Below are 19,443 nucleotides of genomic sequence, written 5' to 3'. Positions count from 1 at the left end.
TGAATTCCCCCTCTCTCAGGCACTCTGTGAGAACCTAGCTAGATTCTTCCAGGAGAAAATCAAACTGATCATTGATGACCTGGGTGTGGAGCAGCAACAATCTTTGGTAAAAGCGGACTGCGGCAGCCTGTTGACTCCTGGCGCTGTTCATGAACTGAGAGGAGTTGAGCTCCTTGCAGAATTTGCACAGCTGCCTGCAGAGGAGTTCAGGGAAGTGGCCTATGGCATAACATCTGGGTCTCCGCTCGACCCGCTCCCACTAAAAATCTGGAAGGAGTACGACCCTGAGCTCTTCCCTACGCTTCGGCTGGTGTGTAACCAGTCGCTTGCTACGGGAATGGTTCCACCTCAGTGGAAGCAAGCGGTGGTGACCCCCTTACTGAAAAAGCCCTCCCTTGATCCGGACTGTCGTAAGAACTTTAGGCCTATCTTGCTCCTACCCTATCCAGCAAAAACTGTAGAGCGGGTGGTGGCAGGTACCCTCTCCAAACATCTTGAACAGCACAAGCTCCTGGAGGACGTTCATTTTGGCTTCTGTCCAGTTCATGGCACTGAGACGGCCCTTGTGACCGTGCTGGATGAGCTACGTTGGCGGGCAGACAGGGAACAGGCAGGGGTTTTGATCCTGCTTGACCTGCCTGCCGCCTTCGATGCGGTGAACCATGACATTTTGCTGGACAGGCTGAGAGAGGTAGGAGTTGCAGGGAGTGCCCTTGGGTGGTTTGAGTCCTTCCTCCAGGGTAGGGAACAAGCTGTGTCCCTTCTTCCATTCCAATCTTCCTTCTCTACCATCCCGCATGGCGTCCCTCAAGGCTCTGCAGTTAGCCCAATACTCTTGAACATCTATCTGAAGCCCTTAATAGCGGCCATCAAACATGTTAAGATCGAAATTGTCAACTACGCTGATGACACGCAGCTGATTCTGTCCCTGGAGGGAAATGATTCCACCTCCTTGGAGGAATTCCACAACTGCAAGTGAGCCACTGCGGAATGGTTGAAAGCCAACTCGTTGCAATTTAACACAGGGAAGACCGAGGTGTTATACTGCCCAAGGCCCAGGATACAATCTCTTCTACCTAGCAATTTCTGGCCAAAGGACTTTTCTCCACTGGTCCAGCCTGTGAAGGTAGTACGGAATCTGGGTGTGATGTTTAACAGTGATCTCTCCCTGGAGGCGCAGGTCTCAAAGGTCGCACCTAGCTGCATGACCATCATTCGCCTCCTGAGAAAAATCTTGCCCCTGTTACCGCCCCCTGCTCGGATAGAGGTGGTGCGTAGCACGGTGATCAGTAGGTTAGACTACTGCAACGCCTTGCTTCTGGAGTCCCCTAGTTACCTTATCGATAGACTCCAGAGACTCCAGTCGGCAGCTGCAAAATTAGCCTTAGGGTGGCCAACGAGATCTTCCTCCTCAGGGGCTCTGGCTCAGTTGCACTGGCTCCCAGTGAGGCAGAGGGTGATATCTAAGTCCCTCTGTCTCACCTTTAAAGCCCTCCACGGGTTGGGCCCAGCCTGTCTACAAAGGAAGTTTTCTTGGCATGTGCCGGCCCGTAATCTACGCTCCTCCTCGGCCAGGGTGGTGACCGTACCGAGGTTTAGGAGATCCAGAGCAGGAGGTAGATCGTTCAGTGTGGCTGCAGCCAAGCTCTGGAACTCTCTGCCCATTGAACTTAGGCAGGTCACCGGCCTTCTTGCCTTTTAGAGGGCAGTCAATTACCTGGCTTTTTCCCCTCCTTCCCTAATCCTTAGCCTGTAAACAGTTGCCCTCCTTTTCTTTCCTCGAGTCTGCCAGCGCCAGAATGCCTCTCGAGGTGATAGCGCGCTCTATAAGTGAAATAAATAAATAAATAAATAAATATTGATAAAAACAAGTAGGTGTGTAAAAATTGTATTATATGTTGTACGGAAGCAAAACCAATACATTCAATTTCGTTGAGAGATCCAAAAACTATGTTCTGCCTAAGGGCTCAGCAATTGAGATGCCCAAGACCATCACATTTCTAATATCATTTAGGAAATCTATGTGGTTTTCTTTTGTGAAAATTGGCAATATTTCTAAAGGATTTTCTAATTTTTAACGTATTTTCTGCAGTTTGGCACTGTCGTAACACGACTTCTTCAGACCACCTAGAGCATGAAAATACTCTTAACTTCCTGCATCCAAAATTAACATGCACATTAAACCTGTTTGAATCATAATGTGCTTAAAATTTGGTGATAAAAGATATTTGTTTAAGAGAAGATTGATGTCCCAGTCTGTCTTATTGAGTGAGTACCCTGAAAACAAGACCTGTCTAGTACTTGTGACACCATTGTGTGTGGTTGTTTGGACGTCGGTGAGGTTGCACCCTTTGGAGACAAGTGGTCTCCAAAGGGTGCAATATTGGATTTACGTGCGCTACATCCCAAAAGATTTTTTTTACACTGAGACTAACTTATTGCACAATCCACACAACTTAACATTTACTCGAGTGAACTCGACATATATAAAGTGAAAAAACAATAAGTCGCATTGTTCTGAAAGAATACAATGTCAGATGTGCACATAAACAGATAAGCCAAAAGAACTATTATTGTGACTTCACAACTCTGTACTCTGTACTACATCAAGTACTTACTCATAGTTTACCATGTTACATTGTGCACTGCCTTCAAATCTTGGAACAGAGTCAAAAGTAATGCAACACCAGTGAAGATATTTTACTCCTATAGTGTACCTTCACTAGTGATAACTTTTAAATGTATTCTTCTTTCTTCCTTTTAACATCTTATTTTGCACCACTTCTTTCCTTGGGCTGGTAGTGGTCGAATCTATTCATCTTTAATGCCCACATTACCCCCTACGATGATCTTGACTAACCATATATTTTTAGGTCTTGCCTAGCGACGCAGCGCATGCACTGCACGCCTTGGCAAGTTCTATTGTTGTCGTTTTTTCATTGGAAGGGGGACAGGACGTGCACGTGTGCAGGAGTTGTGCACACGTACGCACATCTACTGCCCTGCGCTTTGTCGATGACCTCTTGTTCGGGACTGTTTTTGATATTATGGCGTGCACGCATGCAGAGGACAGGAGATGTGCATGCATACGCACATCTCCTGCCCTGAGCTATCACTGCGCAGCTTGTTATGCTATGCCTGTGTGTCTATGTGACTGTGTGTGGAGAATAATTGCTTGCTTTTCCAACCATGTAATTTGTGCATTGTTTCATTTAATCTAATAACCTTTTCTGATAGACGTATATTTCAGTTTACCTTTGTGTCTTCTGTAGCAGAAATAATAAATATAATGACGAAGGTTATTTTAGTAATGATCATATAAAGTAAAGGAGGCCCCCTTATCTTCTTAGTCTGGGACAGGGGAATAATGATAAGGAACAAAGAGGGTCCCACTAGCTGGCCACAAAGGTGGTTGTTGTTAATCTGGTAGTGCCCCAAATCTTTTTTTTAACGATACCAATCTCACTATGTCAAAACCTCCAAGGGTAGAGAGACATAAAACTAGCTATAGGCCAACACGATAAAGCGACTAATGCACATACATATCACATATATTTCCACTTTTGATCAGGTTAAGCAAAACAGGCGAAATGTTTTCAATAATGCCATTGTGCGTTTATTCAAAAGAATTATATTCTTACAGTCATATTAAATTTTTTTTACACAATTGATTAAAAAGCATATAGAATCGGAAACATATACAAAAAATACAATGTTGGTTAAAATTTTCGCAAGAACAGGGGTTGACGCGGCGTTTTGGTAGTAACAATTAAAAAACCTTCTTCAGGACCAGTTCTAAAAGAAAACGCACAATTACTATTTCATCATGAAGCTCCATTATTTAAAACACATTTACAAAAACATTTCCTGTTCGCTCTTAATGCAGTGTTGTCCTATCTATTCATAGTTAGCTCTAGTGAAGACCAAATTATTGGTAGGTTGACTTATTGTGAGATTGGTATCGTTCAAAAAAAGATTTGGGGCACTACCAGATTAACAACAACCACCTTTGTGGCCAGCTAGTGGGACCCTCTTTATTTTAGTAATGAAACACAAGTCTTCTGTAACCTTATTCGTAACTTAACTTGTACATAAAATAAATTGAAACAAATTTTACATGTCTGGCCTATTAAAGCATTCTTGTTTGTTTGCTAAACTGTAGACATGCTATCTCTTACAGCATCTGATTTCATTTTGTTGGACGATGGCAAACAAGCCAAGTGGAAAGTGTCTAGCAGTCAGTTTTTCAGTTACTTGCCTTCCATATATATTTCTGCCCGGCATTCTGACTGATCGTTGGAAGTGGGAGGGCCTCAGTGTAACTATGCACGAGTCGCATTCCCTGTCTCCTGTAGAAACCATAAGAGAACCAAGCGCACATCTTGAAAATGTATGCATATTCGTAGAGAAACTGTAGGATAGCACGAGGTACAGAATTATAGCCTGTGCGTCAGTGTAACCATGTACATGTGGCAAGCCCTAACACCCGTAAACAATGGAATGGAACCTGGAAGCTATCTAGAAACTTCCAACATATTCGGGTTAAATCTGAAAGAAAGTATGATGTGCATCATGCAATTTTGTGCGTTCATTGTAAAAGCGGTGAATCTGTAATTCAACTTTGGAAGAGGCCTTTTGAAAGATTGGAAAGCCGTACTATTCACTATGCGGTTGCCATTTTTGAACATTAAGGACTTTTCTCTTTGGCAAGCAATGGCGCTTATTGATGTCTATTGGTGAATACTTGAACATCGGTGGAACAGCCAACATAACAAACATTTGCAATGCAACAGGTCTTGCATTTACTTGAGTTTGAGTGATTGGCATTGTAAATGACGATGCCTTTTATTTTTGTTTTTAAAACATAAAGAAAAGGCATTGTAATTCACAGTGCCAATAGCTTAAACTCGCGTAAATGCGAGACCTATTCCATTGCAAATACTTGTTTTGTCTGGAGCCCACCCACTGCTTACTATTAATTGACTTTCTTCCCACTCATGTGGCTGCTTATTATTTATATCCCAGCTTATCAATCTTGTGTTTGTTCCTCCTCTTTACCATCTCTTTTGTGTGGTGGGCTACTATTCTTCCACTGCTGCTTGACACGCTTCACTTTTTCTTATTGTTTAATCACTCCGCAAGGGTGCATGTGTTTTTTCAGTTGTCGCCCCTGTGTACTTCTCTCCCTTTGCTGCTCACTGTCGCCCATGTGCTACTTCCCACCCCCTTCATTTTGTGTTCGCTCTCGTGTACCCCGCGTGTCTTTTTTGCCGATGTGCTTCTCCCCACCTGTACGATGTTGCTCTCTCAGCCGCTGATTCTCCTCCCACCATCACCTACCAAGTTGCTACATCCCCTGCTCTATGTGTTGCTTCTCCAACCTGCACCCTCCTTCTCTGCTGGCTTACTTTTCCTCCCCACCCCGACATCTGTGTTGCTTTCCAGCACCCTACTTTTTTAATGCGCTTGCTTCTCCTCCCCACCTCAGCATTGCTACTGTCCCTCCCCACCTCAGCATTGCTACTGTCCCTCCTCTGTGTTGCCCCACCCGCACAATCTTGCTCCCCATAGCCATGCGATAAAAAAAAAATACTACCATACCATTTATTTGCCAGTCCAACTCGTATTAACAAATAAAGAGAAGGCTTGTTAGTATGCAGGCTTCTGCAGTATGCATGCCTACAAAATGACACGTCTGACAGTTTCCTAGGCATTTTTGTTTTCATTTAACCATGCTGTACAGCATCTGGTACACTTATTGGTTTTGTAAAGGCTTCTTACTTAGAAAGTTAGTAAAGGTGCCATTCTGCTGATCAATCCTAAGAAAGTTTTTCTAACCTTTGTCATGCTGCTGGTCATCATGGTTTAACGTGAGATATGCCATGTGTGAAGTTTTCGTTACCCCCTCTCCTCACCCGGTTGTGTTCGACCACCAATTATCAATCATTCATCCAGTTTCTCTGCTTCAGTGAAGCTGGTGTAACTTTACATCCATGTTGGAGGCCCTGGAATCTGGAGTCCAGCCAATGCTGTCCTGTCAATGTATATGTAATTGTGTACATTGTACAAGGGTGTGAGTGGACGGCACATTCTTTACTCTGGTTATGTTTAATGGTTGATGAGCAATAACATGAACATGAACAGATTTTTATGCTTTTTGCGGAGTTTCTGGAGTCCGATGAGATCTGACCCTAAGCGTCTGAGAAACTCTGACTTTAAGAGTCTGCAAGTGTGCTTTCATACCTTCTCAGGATCACCCAAGGAGAGGAGAAGTCTAACACGAGGACCTCTCTATGGCTCTGTAGCTCACCCCACAGACATGCACAGGAGCACACAAGGCATCTGAGCAGGGAGATTTACTGGGGTGTTCTTTTGATAGCCAGTAGTAAGTGGTGAGCTGGCTCAGTCTCTGACTCTACCTATGTCATAATCCAGCTACAGAAGAAAGACTCGACAGGGAGGTTCACACTAACGAGGCTTGGTGGCACATGTGGAACAGACCACCATTGTGACTGGAAAGAAACAGATGGCATGTGAAAGTCAGCAACAGTGAGTTCCCCTTGACCCTTTCCACATATGTATTACAGGCTCTTGTCTTGCAAAACACACAAGATAATGGATGGAATGTTGTACATTGGCAATACATTCACCCCCAGTCACAGATCTGGGTTTGATCCATCGTTATTTTGCTCACCACACCACCCCAGTTCAGACATGGCCATATGCAAATTAGTCTTGATCCTGTGCCTCATGTGAACAGTCCAGACAGAACTGCCAAGCCAATTCTTCCCTGAACCGGAATCAAGCATCCTAGGACCGGTTTCTGGCTATCAGCAAGGATAGCTGGCAGATAGATCCAGACCTGGTTCTCTGAGGATGTGCATTCTCCTTGGCCATTTCCACTACATCTTTGATAGGGGACCGCTTGCTGTAGCGTTGATGGTGATGATCCAAGTAGTGCAACAATCTGAAAGCATCAGAGGCAGCTGGGAACCCCTCCATGCAGACTCTGGCATAAGTAATTGACCCTTTTCATTTCTGAAAATACCTCAAAGTGCTGCGGCTCATACCAGGTGAAATTTCCCAGATAATATGATTTCATAGCGCCTGGACACAACCCTTGATATTTTGGAGCTATATGGTGCCCTAGTCTAATAACTTAATGTTTATTTGTAATTGTATTGATCTCAAAAAGAGGAAAGGCTGAGTGAACATGCCAGGGGTTGAACCTGTGATCTTGAGATCAAACCTAAGTCCCGACAAAGGATGCTTTAGTCCACTAAGGCACCCGACCCGGCCATTACCGAGTGCCATTACATAGGATTTGCCCCTGTAATTATTCACTGTTTAATTGATCGGCCTTTGGTTTAGGCGGCGTTGGTCTTTGGAAGGTTGATTAGGGTTAAAGTTGTATTTGTGAGCTGTATAGCTCCACGCCAGCCCATTGGTTGTAGGCTATGGTATATGCAGCATAGACATAAATAAAAACAGTTTAAGCATAACCGCAATGCTTAGGGTAGTAATACAGACTTACCAGTAAGTGGTCGTTTAGTTACCTCAGGGGGCTGATCTTTTAACATAGGTGTCAGGGGAAGGTGACTGGGGTCTCTGTCCATGGTGCCTACATCTTACAGCTCGTACATAATCTCTTACAGACATAACTTGACAAACCTAAACATTTTTACTCAAAATAATAGTTTTTTCTCTTAAGCACTTATGCAGAGTATAAGTAGAGTGTTTTGTTTCTTACAGGGCTTTGTCCTCGAGGTGTTACGTTTCAGCTACCGCCCCTAGCCAGGATAAGACCTGAACAGAGGGGGTGCTGCTGGCACTTTAAGGGAGGCCTTTGTGTAAGGCCCATAGCTCAAAAGGACAAATTCCACAGAGGAAGGTGTGCGTTCCTTGGACAATCGAACATTCCATCCTGTCCATTGTTCGAGTACATTCCGATGCCCCCCTGTGTCAGGAACAACCTATCGATTCTGTGCTTGACTGCAAACGATCTTACTTCAGCGCCAAGAAGACAAGGTGCAAGGCCCAGAGATAATTCTGGGGGCCGATTTATAAAAAAAAATGGGTGTCAGAGGACGGTGCATGGAGTCTCTGTCCATGACCCCTACTCTCAAGATCCGTCCCGACGTCAGGGGCCCCGAGCAGGAGTTATTTTATTACAGATATATTAAATTAGACCGCCTATCAAGTCATAGCGCTTATAAACCGCCCATGGTTTTCTCTCTCGATATATTCACTTATTATGATCTTTGCACATTAGTTTTGCCTTCCAGCCAGTGTATTCACAGTTGTTTGATGGAAATGTCGTGCAGATTTTGGCAGATGTACTGTTAAAAAAAACTCACAAGTTTTTGGCCACTGTTTTGTTCATTGGAAGTAGTAACAGACCAACTGCAGTTATCTACGTTAAATGTACTTACGAGATTTGGCGCTTTAATGATAACTGCATGCAGAGCATTGGCATAAACTGCACGAGTCCGACGTGTGGCCGCTGTGGCCCAGCCTGGCTCTGAAAGCATCAGCCTATCTCGAAATCTTCGCGGTTTCACCGCAGCGCAGGTCACTTCTAGCGGAGACGGCACTTCCAAGAAATGACTCTGCTAAAACGGATGTGACCTCTGCCCACAGTTTATTAAACCCCTGCCATGCAAACAAGCAGGCGCGGGCCACGGCTCGAAGCCACCGAGGCTGCACTATCCTTTGTGAATACAAACCTGTGTCAGTGTGCTTGATTGTGAATAAAGCCCTTTATTTTGGGCCCCCGTGCCAGAGAAGAGTGTAGTGTGCATGGTTGTGAATAAAACCCTTTCTTGTGACCCCGGTGCCAGAGAAGTCGAGTGTGCATGGATATTTGGGAAGATACACAAAAGACACCTCTCTGATTTTACACTTGTTTCCCTCCCAGTAAACAACTCCCAGCCCTGACGAAGGTGTGGCCCCACTGGCCTGTCACCGAAACGCGCGTCGGCTTGTGTTTCCAGGAATACGGCACTTTGTCCTATTTCCATCAGGACCCGTATTAATGTCATCTGCCTGGAATAACATCCTGATTTATGCAACAAATTGACCATCTCTGTGTTGCACACGCCAGGACTATAAGAATAAATGGAAGAATGAAAGTTGAATGATAGAATATTAGGTAGACTAAAAATCGAAAATAGTGAATATGAGAGTATGATTGAAGTGTGGTTGGTTACTGGGTAGGTCTTAATGTAGCATGAGTTTCCCTCTCTCTCCCTCCCCCCACCAGTGTATGTCTTTTGATGTTCTAAAAATATCACGTACATCTAAAATGCAATCTATTTTTGTACATTTTTGCTACCTCAACTCAAAGAATATAAAAAAATAAAAAATATATATATATTTCTAATATTTTCTCTTGAGTATATTTGGATTGACTTTGTTTTTGTCATGTGCAGTGCCAGCTCCTAGACCTATCACCCCTTATATACTGTTTGGATCCTCTAGTTAGGACCATTATATCCCTAGGCAGGGTGCTTTCTTTTGTTTTATTTTCAGTTTCCTCCCCCCTATGGCCTGCCTACATCATTAAAAACCCATCGGGAAACCCCCTTCTTTTACTTCTTGAGTGTGCATGTAAGTCAATAAAATCCTTTCTTGTGAGCCCCCCCCCCCTCCGTTCGAGAGTTGAGTGTATTATACTTGCTTGTTAGTATAACCTTTGTGACTGACTTGTGCCAGAGGGGTACGGTGGGCATGTAGGTGAATACAAACCTTTCTTGGGAGCCCCCGGTGCCAGAGAGGAGTGTGGTGTGCATGATTGTGAATACAAGCATTGATTGTGAGCCCTCGTGCCACAGAAGCATAGCGTGTATGTGTGTGACTACAGACCTGTCCTCTGAGCCCCACAACCCTTCTCCAAGACGAGTGGGGTGTAAATGTCTGAATATAAGCGGTGACCCCAGTGCCAGTGAGGAGTGCCGGGCGCGTGTCTGTGAATAGAAACCTTTCTTCGAGCCCACGTGCCCGAGATGAGTGTCATAGACATGTTTTCTCTCCTTGTTTCTTTTCTTCCTTGGCAGGGGCAGACGCCTGGCACTGCCTTTCAGCTGAAGAGCCGGGACAAGAACCGACAGTAGCCGGATTGAGCTAACCCAGATGTACCCGGGGGGAGCGGTGGCTTGCACGCGCTCCCAGCGGAAGAGGCAGTCTAGTGGTACTGATGCGACGGGCCCTCAAGCGAGCACTACAAGGGCCCCTCCTGGCCCTCATCTCGGCAGTAAAGTGGCCCTCGGCGCCGGCTGCCGCTTGAGGGATGGCGGCACCCTTAGAAGTGGTGGTGAAAATGAGTAACTGTTGATTACTCTGAAGCGACACAGCGCACGCATCGATCACTCGCCGACCTCTCGGTGGGATCTACAGGTTAAATGCAATTCGTGCAAGGGGCGGACTTGGCACTTAGCCCTTCTGATGTCGATTAAATGAATACTAGGTAACCGGCCGCGACATCTTATTTACAATGATTATAAACCGTCGCAAGTACAGTAAAGAAAATGAAGGTACCACTTGGTGGCGCCTTTTAGGGCTTATTGGGGACCCTACCCGGAAAAGGCAGTGGCTGCACCCGTGCACGCGATGAAACCAGCAAAAGTGACCACGGTGTCAACGTCCTAGAACAGACACCGGTGTGAGGCCAGGACAAAGCAGGAGGCACTGAACTGAAAGTGCCACAGGCCGCTGGCACCACTCTCCACCACAAGAGATGCAAAAATACAGTGAATGCACTTCATAAAATTGTAAACTGAAGCAAGGTTCACGAGGGCAGGTTGTAGGTGGAGACGGGGCACAGGAAGCACGGAAGCTGCCGGCGCTGCTTCCCGGGGCAAACGGTGGTGGCAGAAACTCACTAAACACATAACCCTCGCATGTGCCTACTCAGTGGGTCCACCGTCTATACTTACTTGCCGGTCGGCATCTGCATGCCTCCCCCATCTCCACGACAATCCTAGCAAATAATGTCAGCCAACAATCTCAGTTCTTGTTGATGGTCATTGTTGGCCGCAGATTTATTAATAACAATATTGATTATTAATAACAATATTAATAACATACTGGTTGTACAATCTTCATTTGCAAACTTTAACCATAAATCATGCACATCACATTACAGTTTACGACACCTTCCCGTGGTACAGGTGTCTGTCTCTCGTGCACCCATCAGTTCGTAAATGGCACTTTTGTACAACCAGTTCTTAATCAGTTTCTTGGTGTTCCGGTAGTTGGTTGGCCACACCCCTTTTGGGTGTCATGGAGGGGAGCTTCTTTGCCTGGAGTTAGGTCCCCAGCTCGCTACCATATGCGCCCTGCCGTCCGGCCGGGTCTGGGCCGCGAGTGCCGTCTCCGTTTTTTCCTCCCCTCCTTTGTGCGGCCACGTCACCCTGCCGTACGGCATTGAAAAGTGAGTGGCCCTCCTCCTACACACCGCCCACCGGTGTGTTTGGTTAGCCAACGATTGTAGGATTTCCGCCAACGCTTTCCCCACTGTCCAGCACTGCGACTCTGCTGTTCCTTAGGTGTGGGTGGGTGGGCTTCAAACGATGTCGTTGTCGCGCCGCTCTCCCAGCTCCTTCGAAGACGTTGTGATCCTGGCTGGGGAGCGGCGGTGCTTAAATCCCCTTGAGCCCCCTATGGGCTCCAGGTGAGACCCCCATTGATTGGGGGGTTCAAAGGTAGCAAGGTTAGCCATTGGTCGCCCCCCATGGGCGCCGAGGTCACAAGGTCACTTCCTGTCGGGGTGGCTGGTGCGCACCCCGTTTCCGCCCCCCTGAGCCCCCTATGGGCTTCAGGTGAACCCCCTTTGATTGGGGGGGTTCAAAGGTAGCAAGGTTGGCCATTGGTCGCCCCCCATGGGCGCCAAAAAGTCACAAGGTCACTTCCTGTCGGGGTAGCTGGTGCGCACCCCGCCTCCGCTGGTCCAGGCCGCTTCGGGGCGCCCAGGACCAGTTCCAGCCCCCTGTTGGCACAGCGTGGGTTATGGCGCCGGCCTTTGAGCCTCCCCCACCCTGCGGGTGGATGCGGCGGCCTCTGCAATAACCCTCGCATGTGCCTACTCAGTGGGTCCACCGTCTATACTTACTTGCCGGTCGGCATCTGCATTCCTCCCCCATCTCCACGACAATCCTAGCAAATAATGTCAGCCAACAATCTCAGTTCTTGTTGATGGTCATTGTTGGCCGCAGATTTATTAATAACAATATTGATTATTAATAACAATATTAATAACATACTGGTTGTACAATCTTCATTTGCAAACTTTAACCATAAATCATGCACATCACATTACAGTTTACGACACCTTCCCGTGGTACAGGTGTCTGTCTCTCGTGCACCCATCAGTTCGTAAATGGCACTTTTGTACAACCAGTTCTTAATCAGTTTCTTGGTGTTCCGGTAGTTGGTTGGCCACACCCCTTTTGGGTGTCATGGAGGGGAGCTTCTTTGCCTGGAGTTAGGTCCCCAGCTCGCTACCATTTGCGCCCTGCCGTCCGGCCGGGTCTGGGCCGCGAGTGCCGTCTCCGTTTTTTCCTCCCCTCCTTTGTGCGGCCACGTCACCCTGCCGTACGGCATTGAAAAGTGAGTGGCCCTCCTCCTACACACCGCCCACCGGTGTGTTTGGTTAGCCAACGATTGTAGGATTTCCGCCACGCCGCAGGGAGGCGCACGTCTTTCTGCGGCTCCCCCCTTTGCCCCTTGGTTCGTGGCTACCTACTTTCCCCTTTTTTCTTGCTCCTTTTCAACGACAACCCGCGAGCGTCATTGCGCCCCACAGGTTGCCCCAGAACACCTCCATTCCTTTATCGGACAGATGCACCCCATCTTGTCCATATAGCTCTGGGCGGCCTGGGTGGATGAGGCCGTGCCGGATTGATTCCAGGCCGTTGGTTGAGCAAAACTTGTGCATGGCGGTATTTAGCTTGCGCCTTGCGTTGTCCACCGCTTTGTTTGAGTCGGCACCCCTCCAGTGCCTCCTGCTGATCATCTCCGACCACACCGCTGTCGTGGTCCCCAGCCATGCCGCCGCTTTGGCGATATCCCTCTGGATGGCTTGGCCCACCGCTTTGCGGCCCAACTGCGTTAGGTCGTTCCCTCCTAGATGTATGATCAGCACGTCTGGCAGCCAGGCTGAGTCTGCCATGAGGCCGTCCAGGGTCGGTAGTAACTGCTCCCACCTCATGCCGGGCCATCCGATCCAGCGGATGTACGTCGCCTTGGGTCTGCTTTGGTTGTGCCCCACTCGCCTCCACCAGGACTCCATTCTGGACACGAATGAGTGTCCCACGACCCATACCAGTTGTGGGCGTCCTCCTGTCGAGAGAAAATGCTCCATTAAGGTGGCTTTCTGCGCACCGGGTGTGGACGAGGAAAAGGGGGCAATAAAACCCTGCCGTGCGGCATCCCAAGGCGGCTGCTCCCCCTCCCCCCCACTACCCCTTTTTTTTTTTTTTTTTTTTTTTTATATGAGATGCGGGCGTATGTAAGACTTGTATGCCCTGGACCGCCATCTACCCACGGCCTGGATCCTGTCCTCTGGCATGCCATACTGCGATGCCGAGGTCGCCGCCCCGATCCTGAAGGAGTGCGGGGCAAATGATGTTGCCTGGAGCCCCACCTTACTGAGGCCCTGGCGCATTATGGCCGTGAACTGGAACCTGCTCAAGTTCCTTCCATCTTGGTGCACAAAGAGGGGGCCATCCCCCGCCGGCCGAACCGCCATGTATTGCAGCAGCCAGCACACTGCGCAGCGCCCTACCTCCGGGATACAATGTAGACGAATCGTCGCCCCTTTTCGAGCCCTATCCGTTTTGGATTGTCTAAGCGTGAGCTCCACCATTTTTACCATCGGCTTGACGTCCCTTGCCTGCAAGCAGCGCTGCGCCGGGCCTGACCTGTTGGGGGCCACTATTTCGCTTACCCGAAAAGCCCCAAAGAAGGCCGTGGTGAACGCGGCCCGAAGAGTAGCCGTTCATACCTGTCTGCAATGATGCTGGTTAGGGCGCTAAGTAATTGACCCAGCTTGTCGTAATCAATGGGGCGTCTGGTGTCCTTTTTGGTCCCCTCAAGTTTTCGCCAGCCTTTCAGGGCTGCCTTCAGGTAAACAGTTGCCGTGGGGTCCTCGCCTGTGTGGAGCCTGGCAAAGTATGCAATGGCGGCCAGGTGCGCCTGTGCCCAAGACCTTGTTTTCTTGGCGTCGAATGCCCATTGCACGAATTTCTCCGCCGCTGTGCGGACCGTTGATTTGTCTTCCAGCGACACTATGCCCCCGATTCTCATTACTGTGGCCGCGTATTTCTTGTATCTCTTGTGCGCCTCAGAGGTGAGCGAGTGCCCTATTAATCTGGACAAGTCAACCCCCCCAGGTCCCACAGGTATGTTGGAAAGGGGGTCATCACCTCGTCCGCACCGGGTAGAAGTTGTTTGAACCGTGTCATCTGGGACCGGGATAGCGCATCGGCGACCGTGTTCTCCGTCCCCGGCACGTGCCGAGCCTTCAGCTCCAGGTTCCCCTCGAGCTGCAATTTAACCAACTCTCGCATTAGCCTCAACATGCCCGGGCATTTTGCTGCGCCTCTGTTAATGGCCTGCACTACCCCCAAATTATCCGACCATAAAGTGAGCTTTAGATTCCTTATCTCATTTCTCCATATCGTCAAAGCCACTACTATTGGGAATAGTTCGAGGAACGTGATGTTTCTTGTGAGCCCTTGCGCATGCCACCTGTCTGGCCACTGGCTGGCACACCATTTGTTCCCCAGGACCGCCCCAAATCCCAGACTCCCTGCTGCGTCTGTGTATAGGGATAGCTGATCGGCTGTTACCCAACCCTTTTTCCAAATCAGCACACCATTGAAATCCTGCAGGAATTCGTCCCATACTTGTAGATCCTGCCTTACACCCGTGCTCAGCCGGATGTGGTGGTGCTTGTGGGTAACGCCGGCCGTTAGCGCGGTGAGGCGCCTGGAAAAGACCCTGGCGGGCGGGATGACCCTCGCCGCAAAGTTCAGCCTGCCTATCACCCCTTGGATGTCCCTGAGGGTGGCTTTGCGCCGGCCTCGCAGTTTGGCTATTTCCTCCCTGAACTCCTGTACCTTCTCCGGGGGGAGCCTGGCGGTCCCGGCCGTGGAGTCAAGCTCAATGCCCAAGAACGTCAGTCTAGTCGTTGGGCCTGTCGTCTTCTCTTTTGCTAAGGGGACTCCGAGTGTTTCGGTCAGGTCCTCGAACGCCGCCAGTGTACTGGCGCACGTCGGCGATCCCGCCGGCCCTGTGAACAGGAAATCGTCCAGGTAGTGCAGCTTCCCGCCCCCTTGATGCCTGTCGTGGAGGGCCCATTCCAGGAAGGTAGCGAATTGTTCAAAATAGGCACAAGATATGGCACATCCCATGGGCATGGCTTTGTCGACGTACGTGTCCCCTTCCCATTGGAAGCCCAGCAGGTGGAAGCTGGTCGGATGTACCGGTAATAAACGAAAGGCAGATTCGATGTCCGCCTTGGCCATGAGGGCCCCCTTTCCTGACGCTTTGACTAGCGCGATAGCGTCATCCACTGACGCGTAACCCACCGAGCATGCTTCCTGGTCGATGCCATCGTTTACGGACCCCCCCTCGGGGTATGACAAGTGGTGTATTAGCCTGAATTGGCCCTTTTCTTTTTTCGGAACCACTCCTAGTGGGGAGACGACTATTCCCTCGCACCATTCCTGAGGGAGGGGGCCCTCGATTCTGCCCAAGTTCTTCTCCTTTTCTATCTTTGCGCTCACCACCCGGGGATGCTGCCTCGCTGACTGTAAGTTATTCGCTCCCGTTAGTGGCAGTGAGCCCTGAAACGGGATAATGAAGCCTTCTTCAAAACTCTCAACCAGCGTCTTTGCGTCTGTTTTGTTTGGATACCTGTTTGCTAAACTGCGCAGCTGTTGTGTATTAATGGGGGACCTAGCCAGCTGGCACTGCTCAATGTCTACTAGTGTCATGCCCTCACTAGCCTTCGGGCTAGTGCTTCTTGTGTTTCTCCTTCTTTTCGCTCTTTGCTTCCCGCTTGGAGCCTTTGCATGTTGCTGCCGCGTGTTTCCCTCCGCAGCTTGAGCATGCATGTTGGAATTTGCACGAGGAGCCCCATGAACAGTCCCCTGCATCATATCGCCAGCATATGGCCTTGGTCGCGGGGGGGGGGAGTTAGACCGCCTAGAGGACTGTTTCTGGTAACTTTTGTTCTTCCCCTTGTGGGACGAACTCCGAAAGGACTGGTCGTATTTCCCCGTCCAGGCTCTCACTTCTTTGGCAGCGAGCATTTTATGAATAAAACCTGAAACGTCCTCCTCGTTCCACTCCATCTCTGGGTGCCTCTGCATCTTTAACCTGAAGCCCTTATCGTATTCCAACCATGCGTCCCCGGGGAATTGCCTCTGCGCAGAATGTATGTTAGCCTCATACAGCCATAGGTCAGCTGCGCAATGGGGGAACCTCTCTACAATGATACATGCCATGATCCTAAAAGCGTCTAGCCAATTATCGAAGTTCCGCTCCTTTCTAGCCCCTCGCCTCTCCCTTTTTTCGTCCTCTCTCCTGTCACATGTGGTCAGGTCAAGGCCCTCTAGCTGTATTTCTAGGAGCGAGAATATATCGATGAACTCCTTGCGCCATATCCTCTCTTTCACTGCGAGAGGAATAAGGCATGCGAGCCCCGTGGCTTTCGTCGTCAAGGAGGCAGGGCCGGGAGATGGTCTGGCGTACAAGTCACTGCCTAGCCCCCCTGATCCCGGGCTCCCGGACCCAGTATTATACCCCCAACCGGGTAATGGGGAAACCTGATCCCCCTGTGGGGACAGGCCCACCTGATCCTGCACCCTTGACTGCCGGGCCCACCCCGGATCCATCATATGCCACGTTAAGCCCCCTGTCTCGTCGGTGCGTTGTTCCCTGGGCCCCGCCGCCCCCTGCCCTGAGCTGTTCAGTAAAGACGGAGCGAGCGATTTCAAGCATTCTTTTACAATGGTACTAATATGCTCACCATTAACCGCTCTGTCGTTCGTCTCACCCTGCTTGCTGTCGTCTGACCTCAGCGGCGGGAGCTTCTGGCGCACTCTCTTTGGGGGATTCCTCTTGGACGTCTTCTTCCTCGGCGAGGTTTTAGGCTTCTTGGGTGCTGACGGGCCTGCTTCCTCTTCCGCCTGGCCGTCCGGCCTATTCTCCTTCCCTTTGGCCAAATGGGGCTGGAGCCATTCGTCGCCGTGTACCGCCGATATCTCGCGGATCTTCTTCAGCACTTCCGCCATGTCTCCTGGCTGATCTTCCGCCATGTTGCCCCCAAGGCCTAGGTCTGGTTTCAGCGGGCTGGCCTGCGCCGCTGGGTCGGAAGGAATTCCGGACCCGCCTTTGAACTTCTTTGCACGTGTGTGCTGTGTGTCTGATGAAGCGGCTCAATGCGCGCTCCAAACTAGACAAATGCTTACCGCGCTGGAGCTTGGCAAGGCTGCCGAGCTCGTTATCTTTTCCGGACTCTTCGGGTTCCCGGGGAGCTGGGTGGAGAACTTGACCGGCGCGCCGCTCCGTGAGGTCGTCCTTCTGCTTCGGCCGTTCTTCGCCGCCTCCCGCTGGAATCGGTCTTCTTCAAACGATGTCGTTGTCGCGCCGCTCTCCCAGCTCCTTCGAAGACGTTGTGATCCTGGCTGGGGAGCGGCGGTGCTTAAATCCCCTTGAGCCCCCTATGGGCTCCAGGTGAGACCCCCATTGATTGGGGGGTTCAAAGGTAGCAAGGTTAGCCATTGGTCGCCCCCCATGGGCGCCGAGGTCACAAGGTCACTTCCTGTCGGGGTGGCTGGTGCGCACCCCGTTTCCGCCCCCTGAGCACCCTATGGGCTTCAGGTGAACCCCCTTTGATTGGGGGGTTCAAAGGTAGCAAGGTTGGCCATTGGTCGCCCCCCATGGGCGCCAAAAAGTCACAAGGTCACTTCCTGTCGGGGTAGCTGGTGCGCACCCCGCCTCCGCTGGTCCAGGCCGCTTCGGGGCGCCCAGGACCAGTTCCATCCCCCTGTTGGCACAGCGTGGGTTATGGCGCCGGCCTTTGAGCCTCCCCCACCCTGCGGGTGGATGCGGCGGCCTCTGCAATAAACAGAATGTCAGCCGCTCCCTCGGTAGTGCAAACTCTCTCAGGCTACACCCCCTCGCCCCCCCCCCCCCCCCCCCCCCCCCCCAATCAGAATCAGAAAGTAAAAAACATACACACACTCCTTCAGGATCGGCTCAAACGATCTGAAGTTCCTTTCAACCAAGATTTGGTGAAACTCAACCCACATTTCCAAAACGGAGGTGAAAAGGATCCTAATGAACAGATTCCTCTCATAAAGTATGTGATCTTGTTCCCTTCATGCAGTGGCGCCACAATTACATTAATTACGATAGAGAGCAGAAGACTGTACTTAAGTTGAGCCGGTGCTTTCTGCTGCTCGGCACTGGCACTTAACTGACAACACTGGAGCTTGACAGACTGCCTCAAAGTTGTGTCGCAAATTTACAAATTACCACAACAACAATTCATTATTAATCTAATATGCATTAAACTGGACTGGTACCTGCCGCCCAAGCCATTCTTCTAGGTTCGGGGCCTGGTATAGGTTGAATTGTCACACTTGCTGAAGTGTGTTGGTTAGTAGTTGTGTTACTATCGTTGCTGCCAATAGCAATGTGAGTTTCAAGCTGCAGTGTCCTCCTGGCGAGAGCCCTGGTACTTTTTTTCTTCAAATTAAGCACTAACAGTACTCCCCACCCACCCTACCCCACCCGTAACTGGAGTGGGTCTGGCTCAGAGCAGACTCATGACCCCATCAGGGAGAATCTACCATAGCGCCTCATAAATGATTGACTGACGTGTAACAATCTCTCTATTCCAACACACCAGTCATACTAGTGCCTACAGCGTTTGATCAATGTTTTTGTGTCTATTTCATGATTTCAGTCATTTCTTTTGGTTCATGCTTTTTCAATCACATGTGCAGCGCCCTGATACCCTTGAGTCGTGGTGGCGCTTATAAAACACCCTGAATTAACAAATAAAAAATGCCAGGGCAGAGCTTGAGACCATGTCTCAGTGCCTTAGTGTATGTGCAGGTCGAGTAGACCGGGAAGCCCGTAAACCCCGACCCCAAATAGTTTCAAAGTCTATGCTACGAATTCTCTAGAGCGCTTAGAAACGTTCACTGTAGCGCCAATGTTCTCTCAGCCCGAGTAACCCGGTTTTTCTTCGGTTTGTTTTCAGAACCAGCTTCTTGCCAAAGGGTTGATGCTGTTGGAGGAAAAAGTGAAGCTGTATGAAGGTGAGTGAGGCTGCGGTCAGATTGGGGGGTCCCCCTCTCTTTGCTGAGGTCACCCCCGGTTCCCGTCATTCCCCCGGACCCTCCCTCCCTCCCTCCCCGTGACTCA

The 19,443-nt window shown here is 49.7% G+C and overlaps 1 protein-coding gene across 3 annotated transcripts in view; it reads left to right on the top strand.

Annotated features, from left to right (window-relative positions):
• The window catches only part of PRR5L (proline rich 5 like), a 260,905-nt gene that overhangs the window by 126,089 nt on the left and 115,373 nt on the right, over positions 1–19,443 (top strand). For all 3 annotated transcript variants that reach the window (XM_086959532.1, XM_086959533.1, XM_086959534.1), the window contains exon 5: positions 19,280–19,337. In XM_086959532.1, the coding sequence (XP_086815658.1) occupies positions 19,280–19,337 (58 nt within the window). The remainder of the gene's footprint in view (positions 1–19,279; positions 19,338–19,443) is intronic.

The sequence above is a fragment of the Lissotriton vulgaris genome, chromosome 2_2 (genome assembly GCF_964263255.1).
Source record: "Lissotriton vulgaris chromosome 2_2, aLisVul1.2, whole genome shotgun sequence".
NCBI lineage: Eukaryota > Metazoa > Chordata > Amphibia > Caudata > Salamandridae > Lissotriton > Lissotriton vulgaris.
The sequence above is the reverse complement of the archived record's forward strand: the minus strand, read 5'-3'. Positions and strand labels throughout refer to the sequence as shown.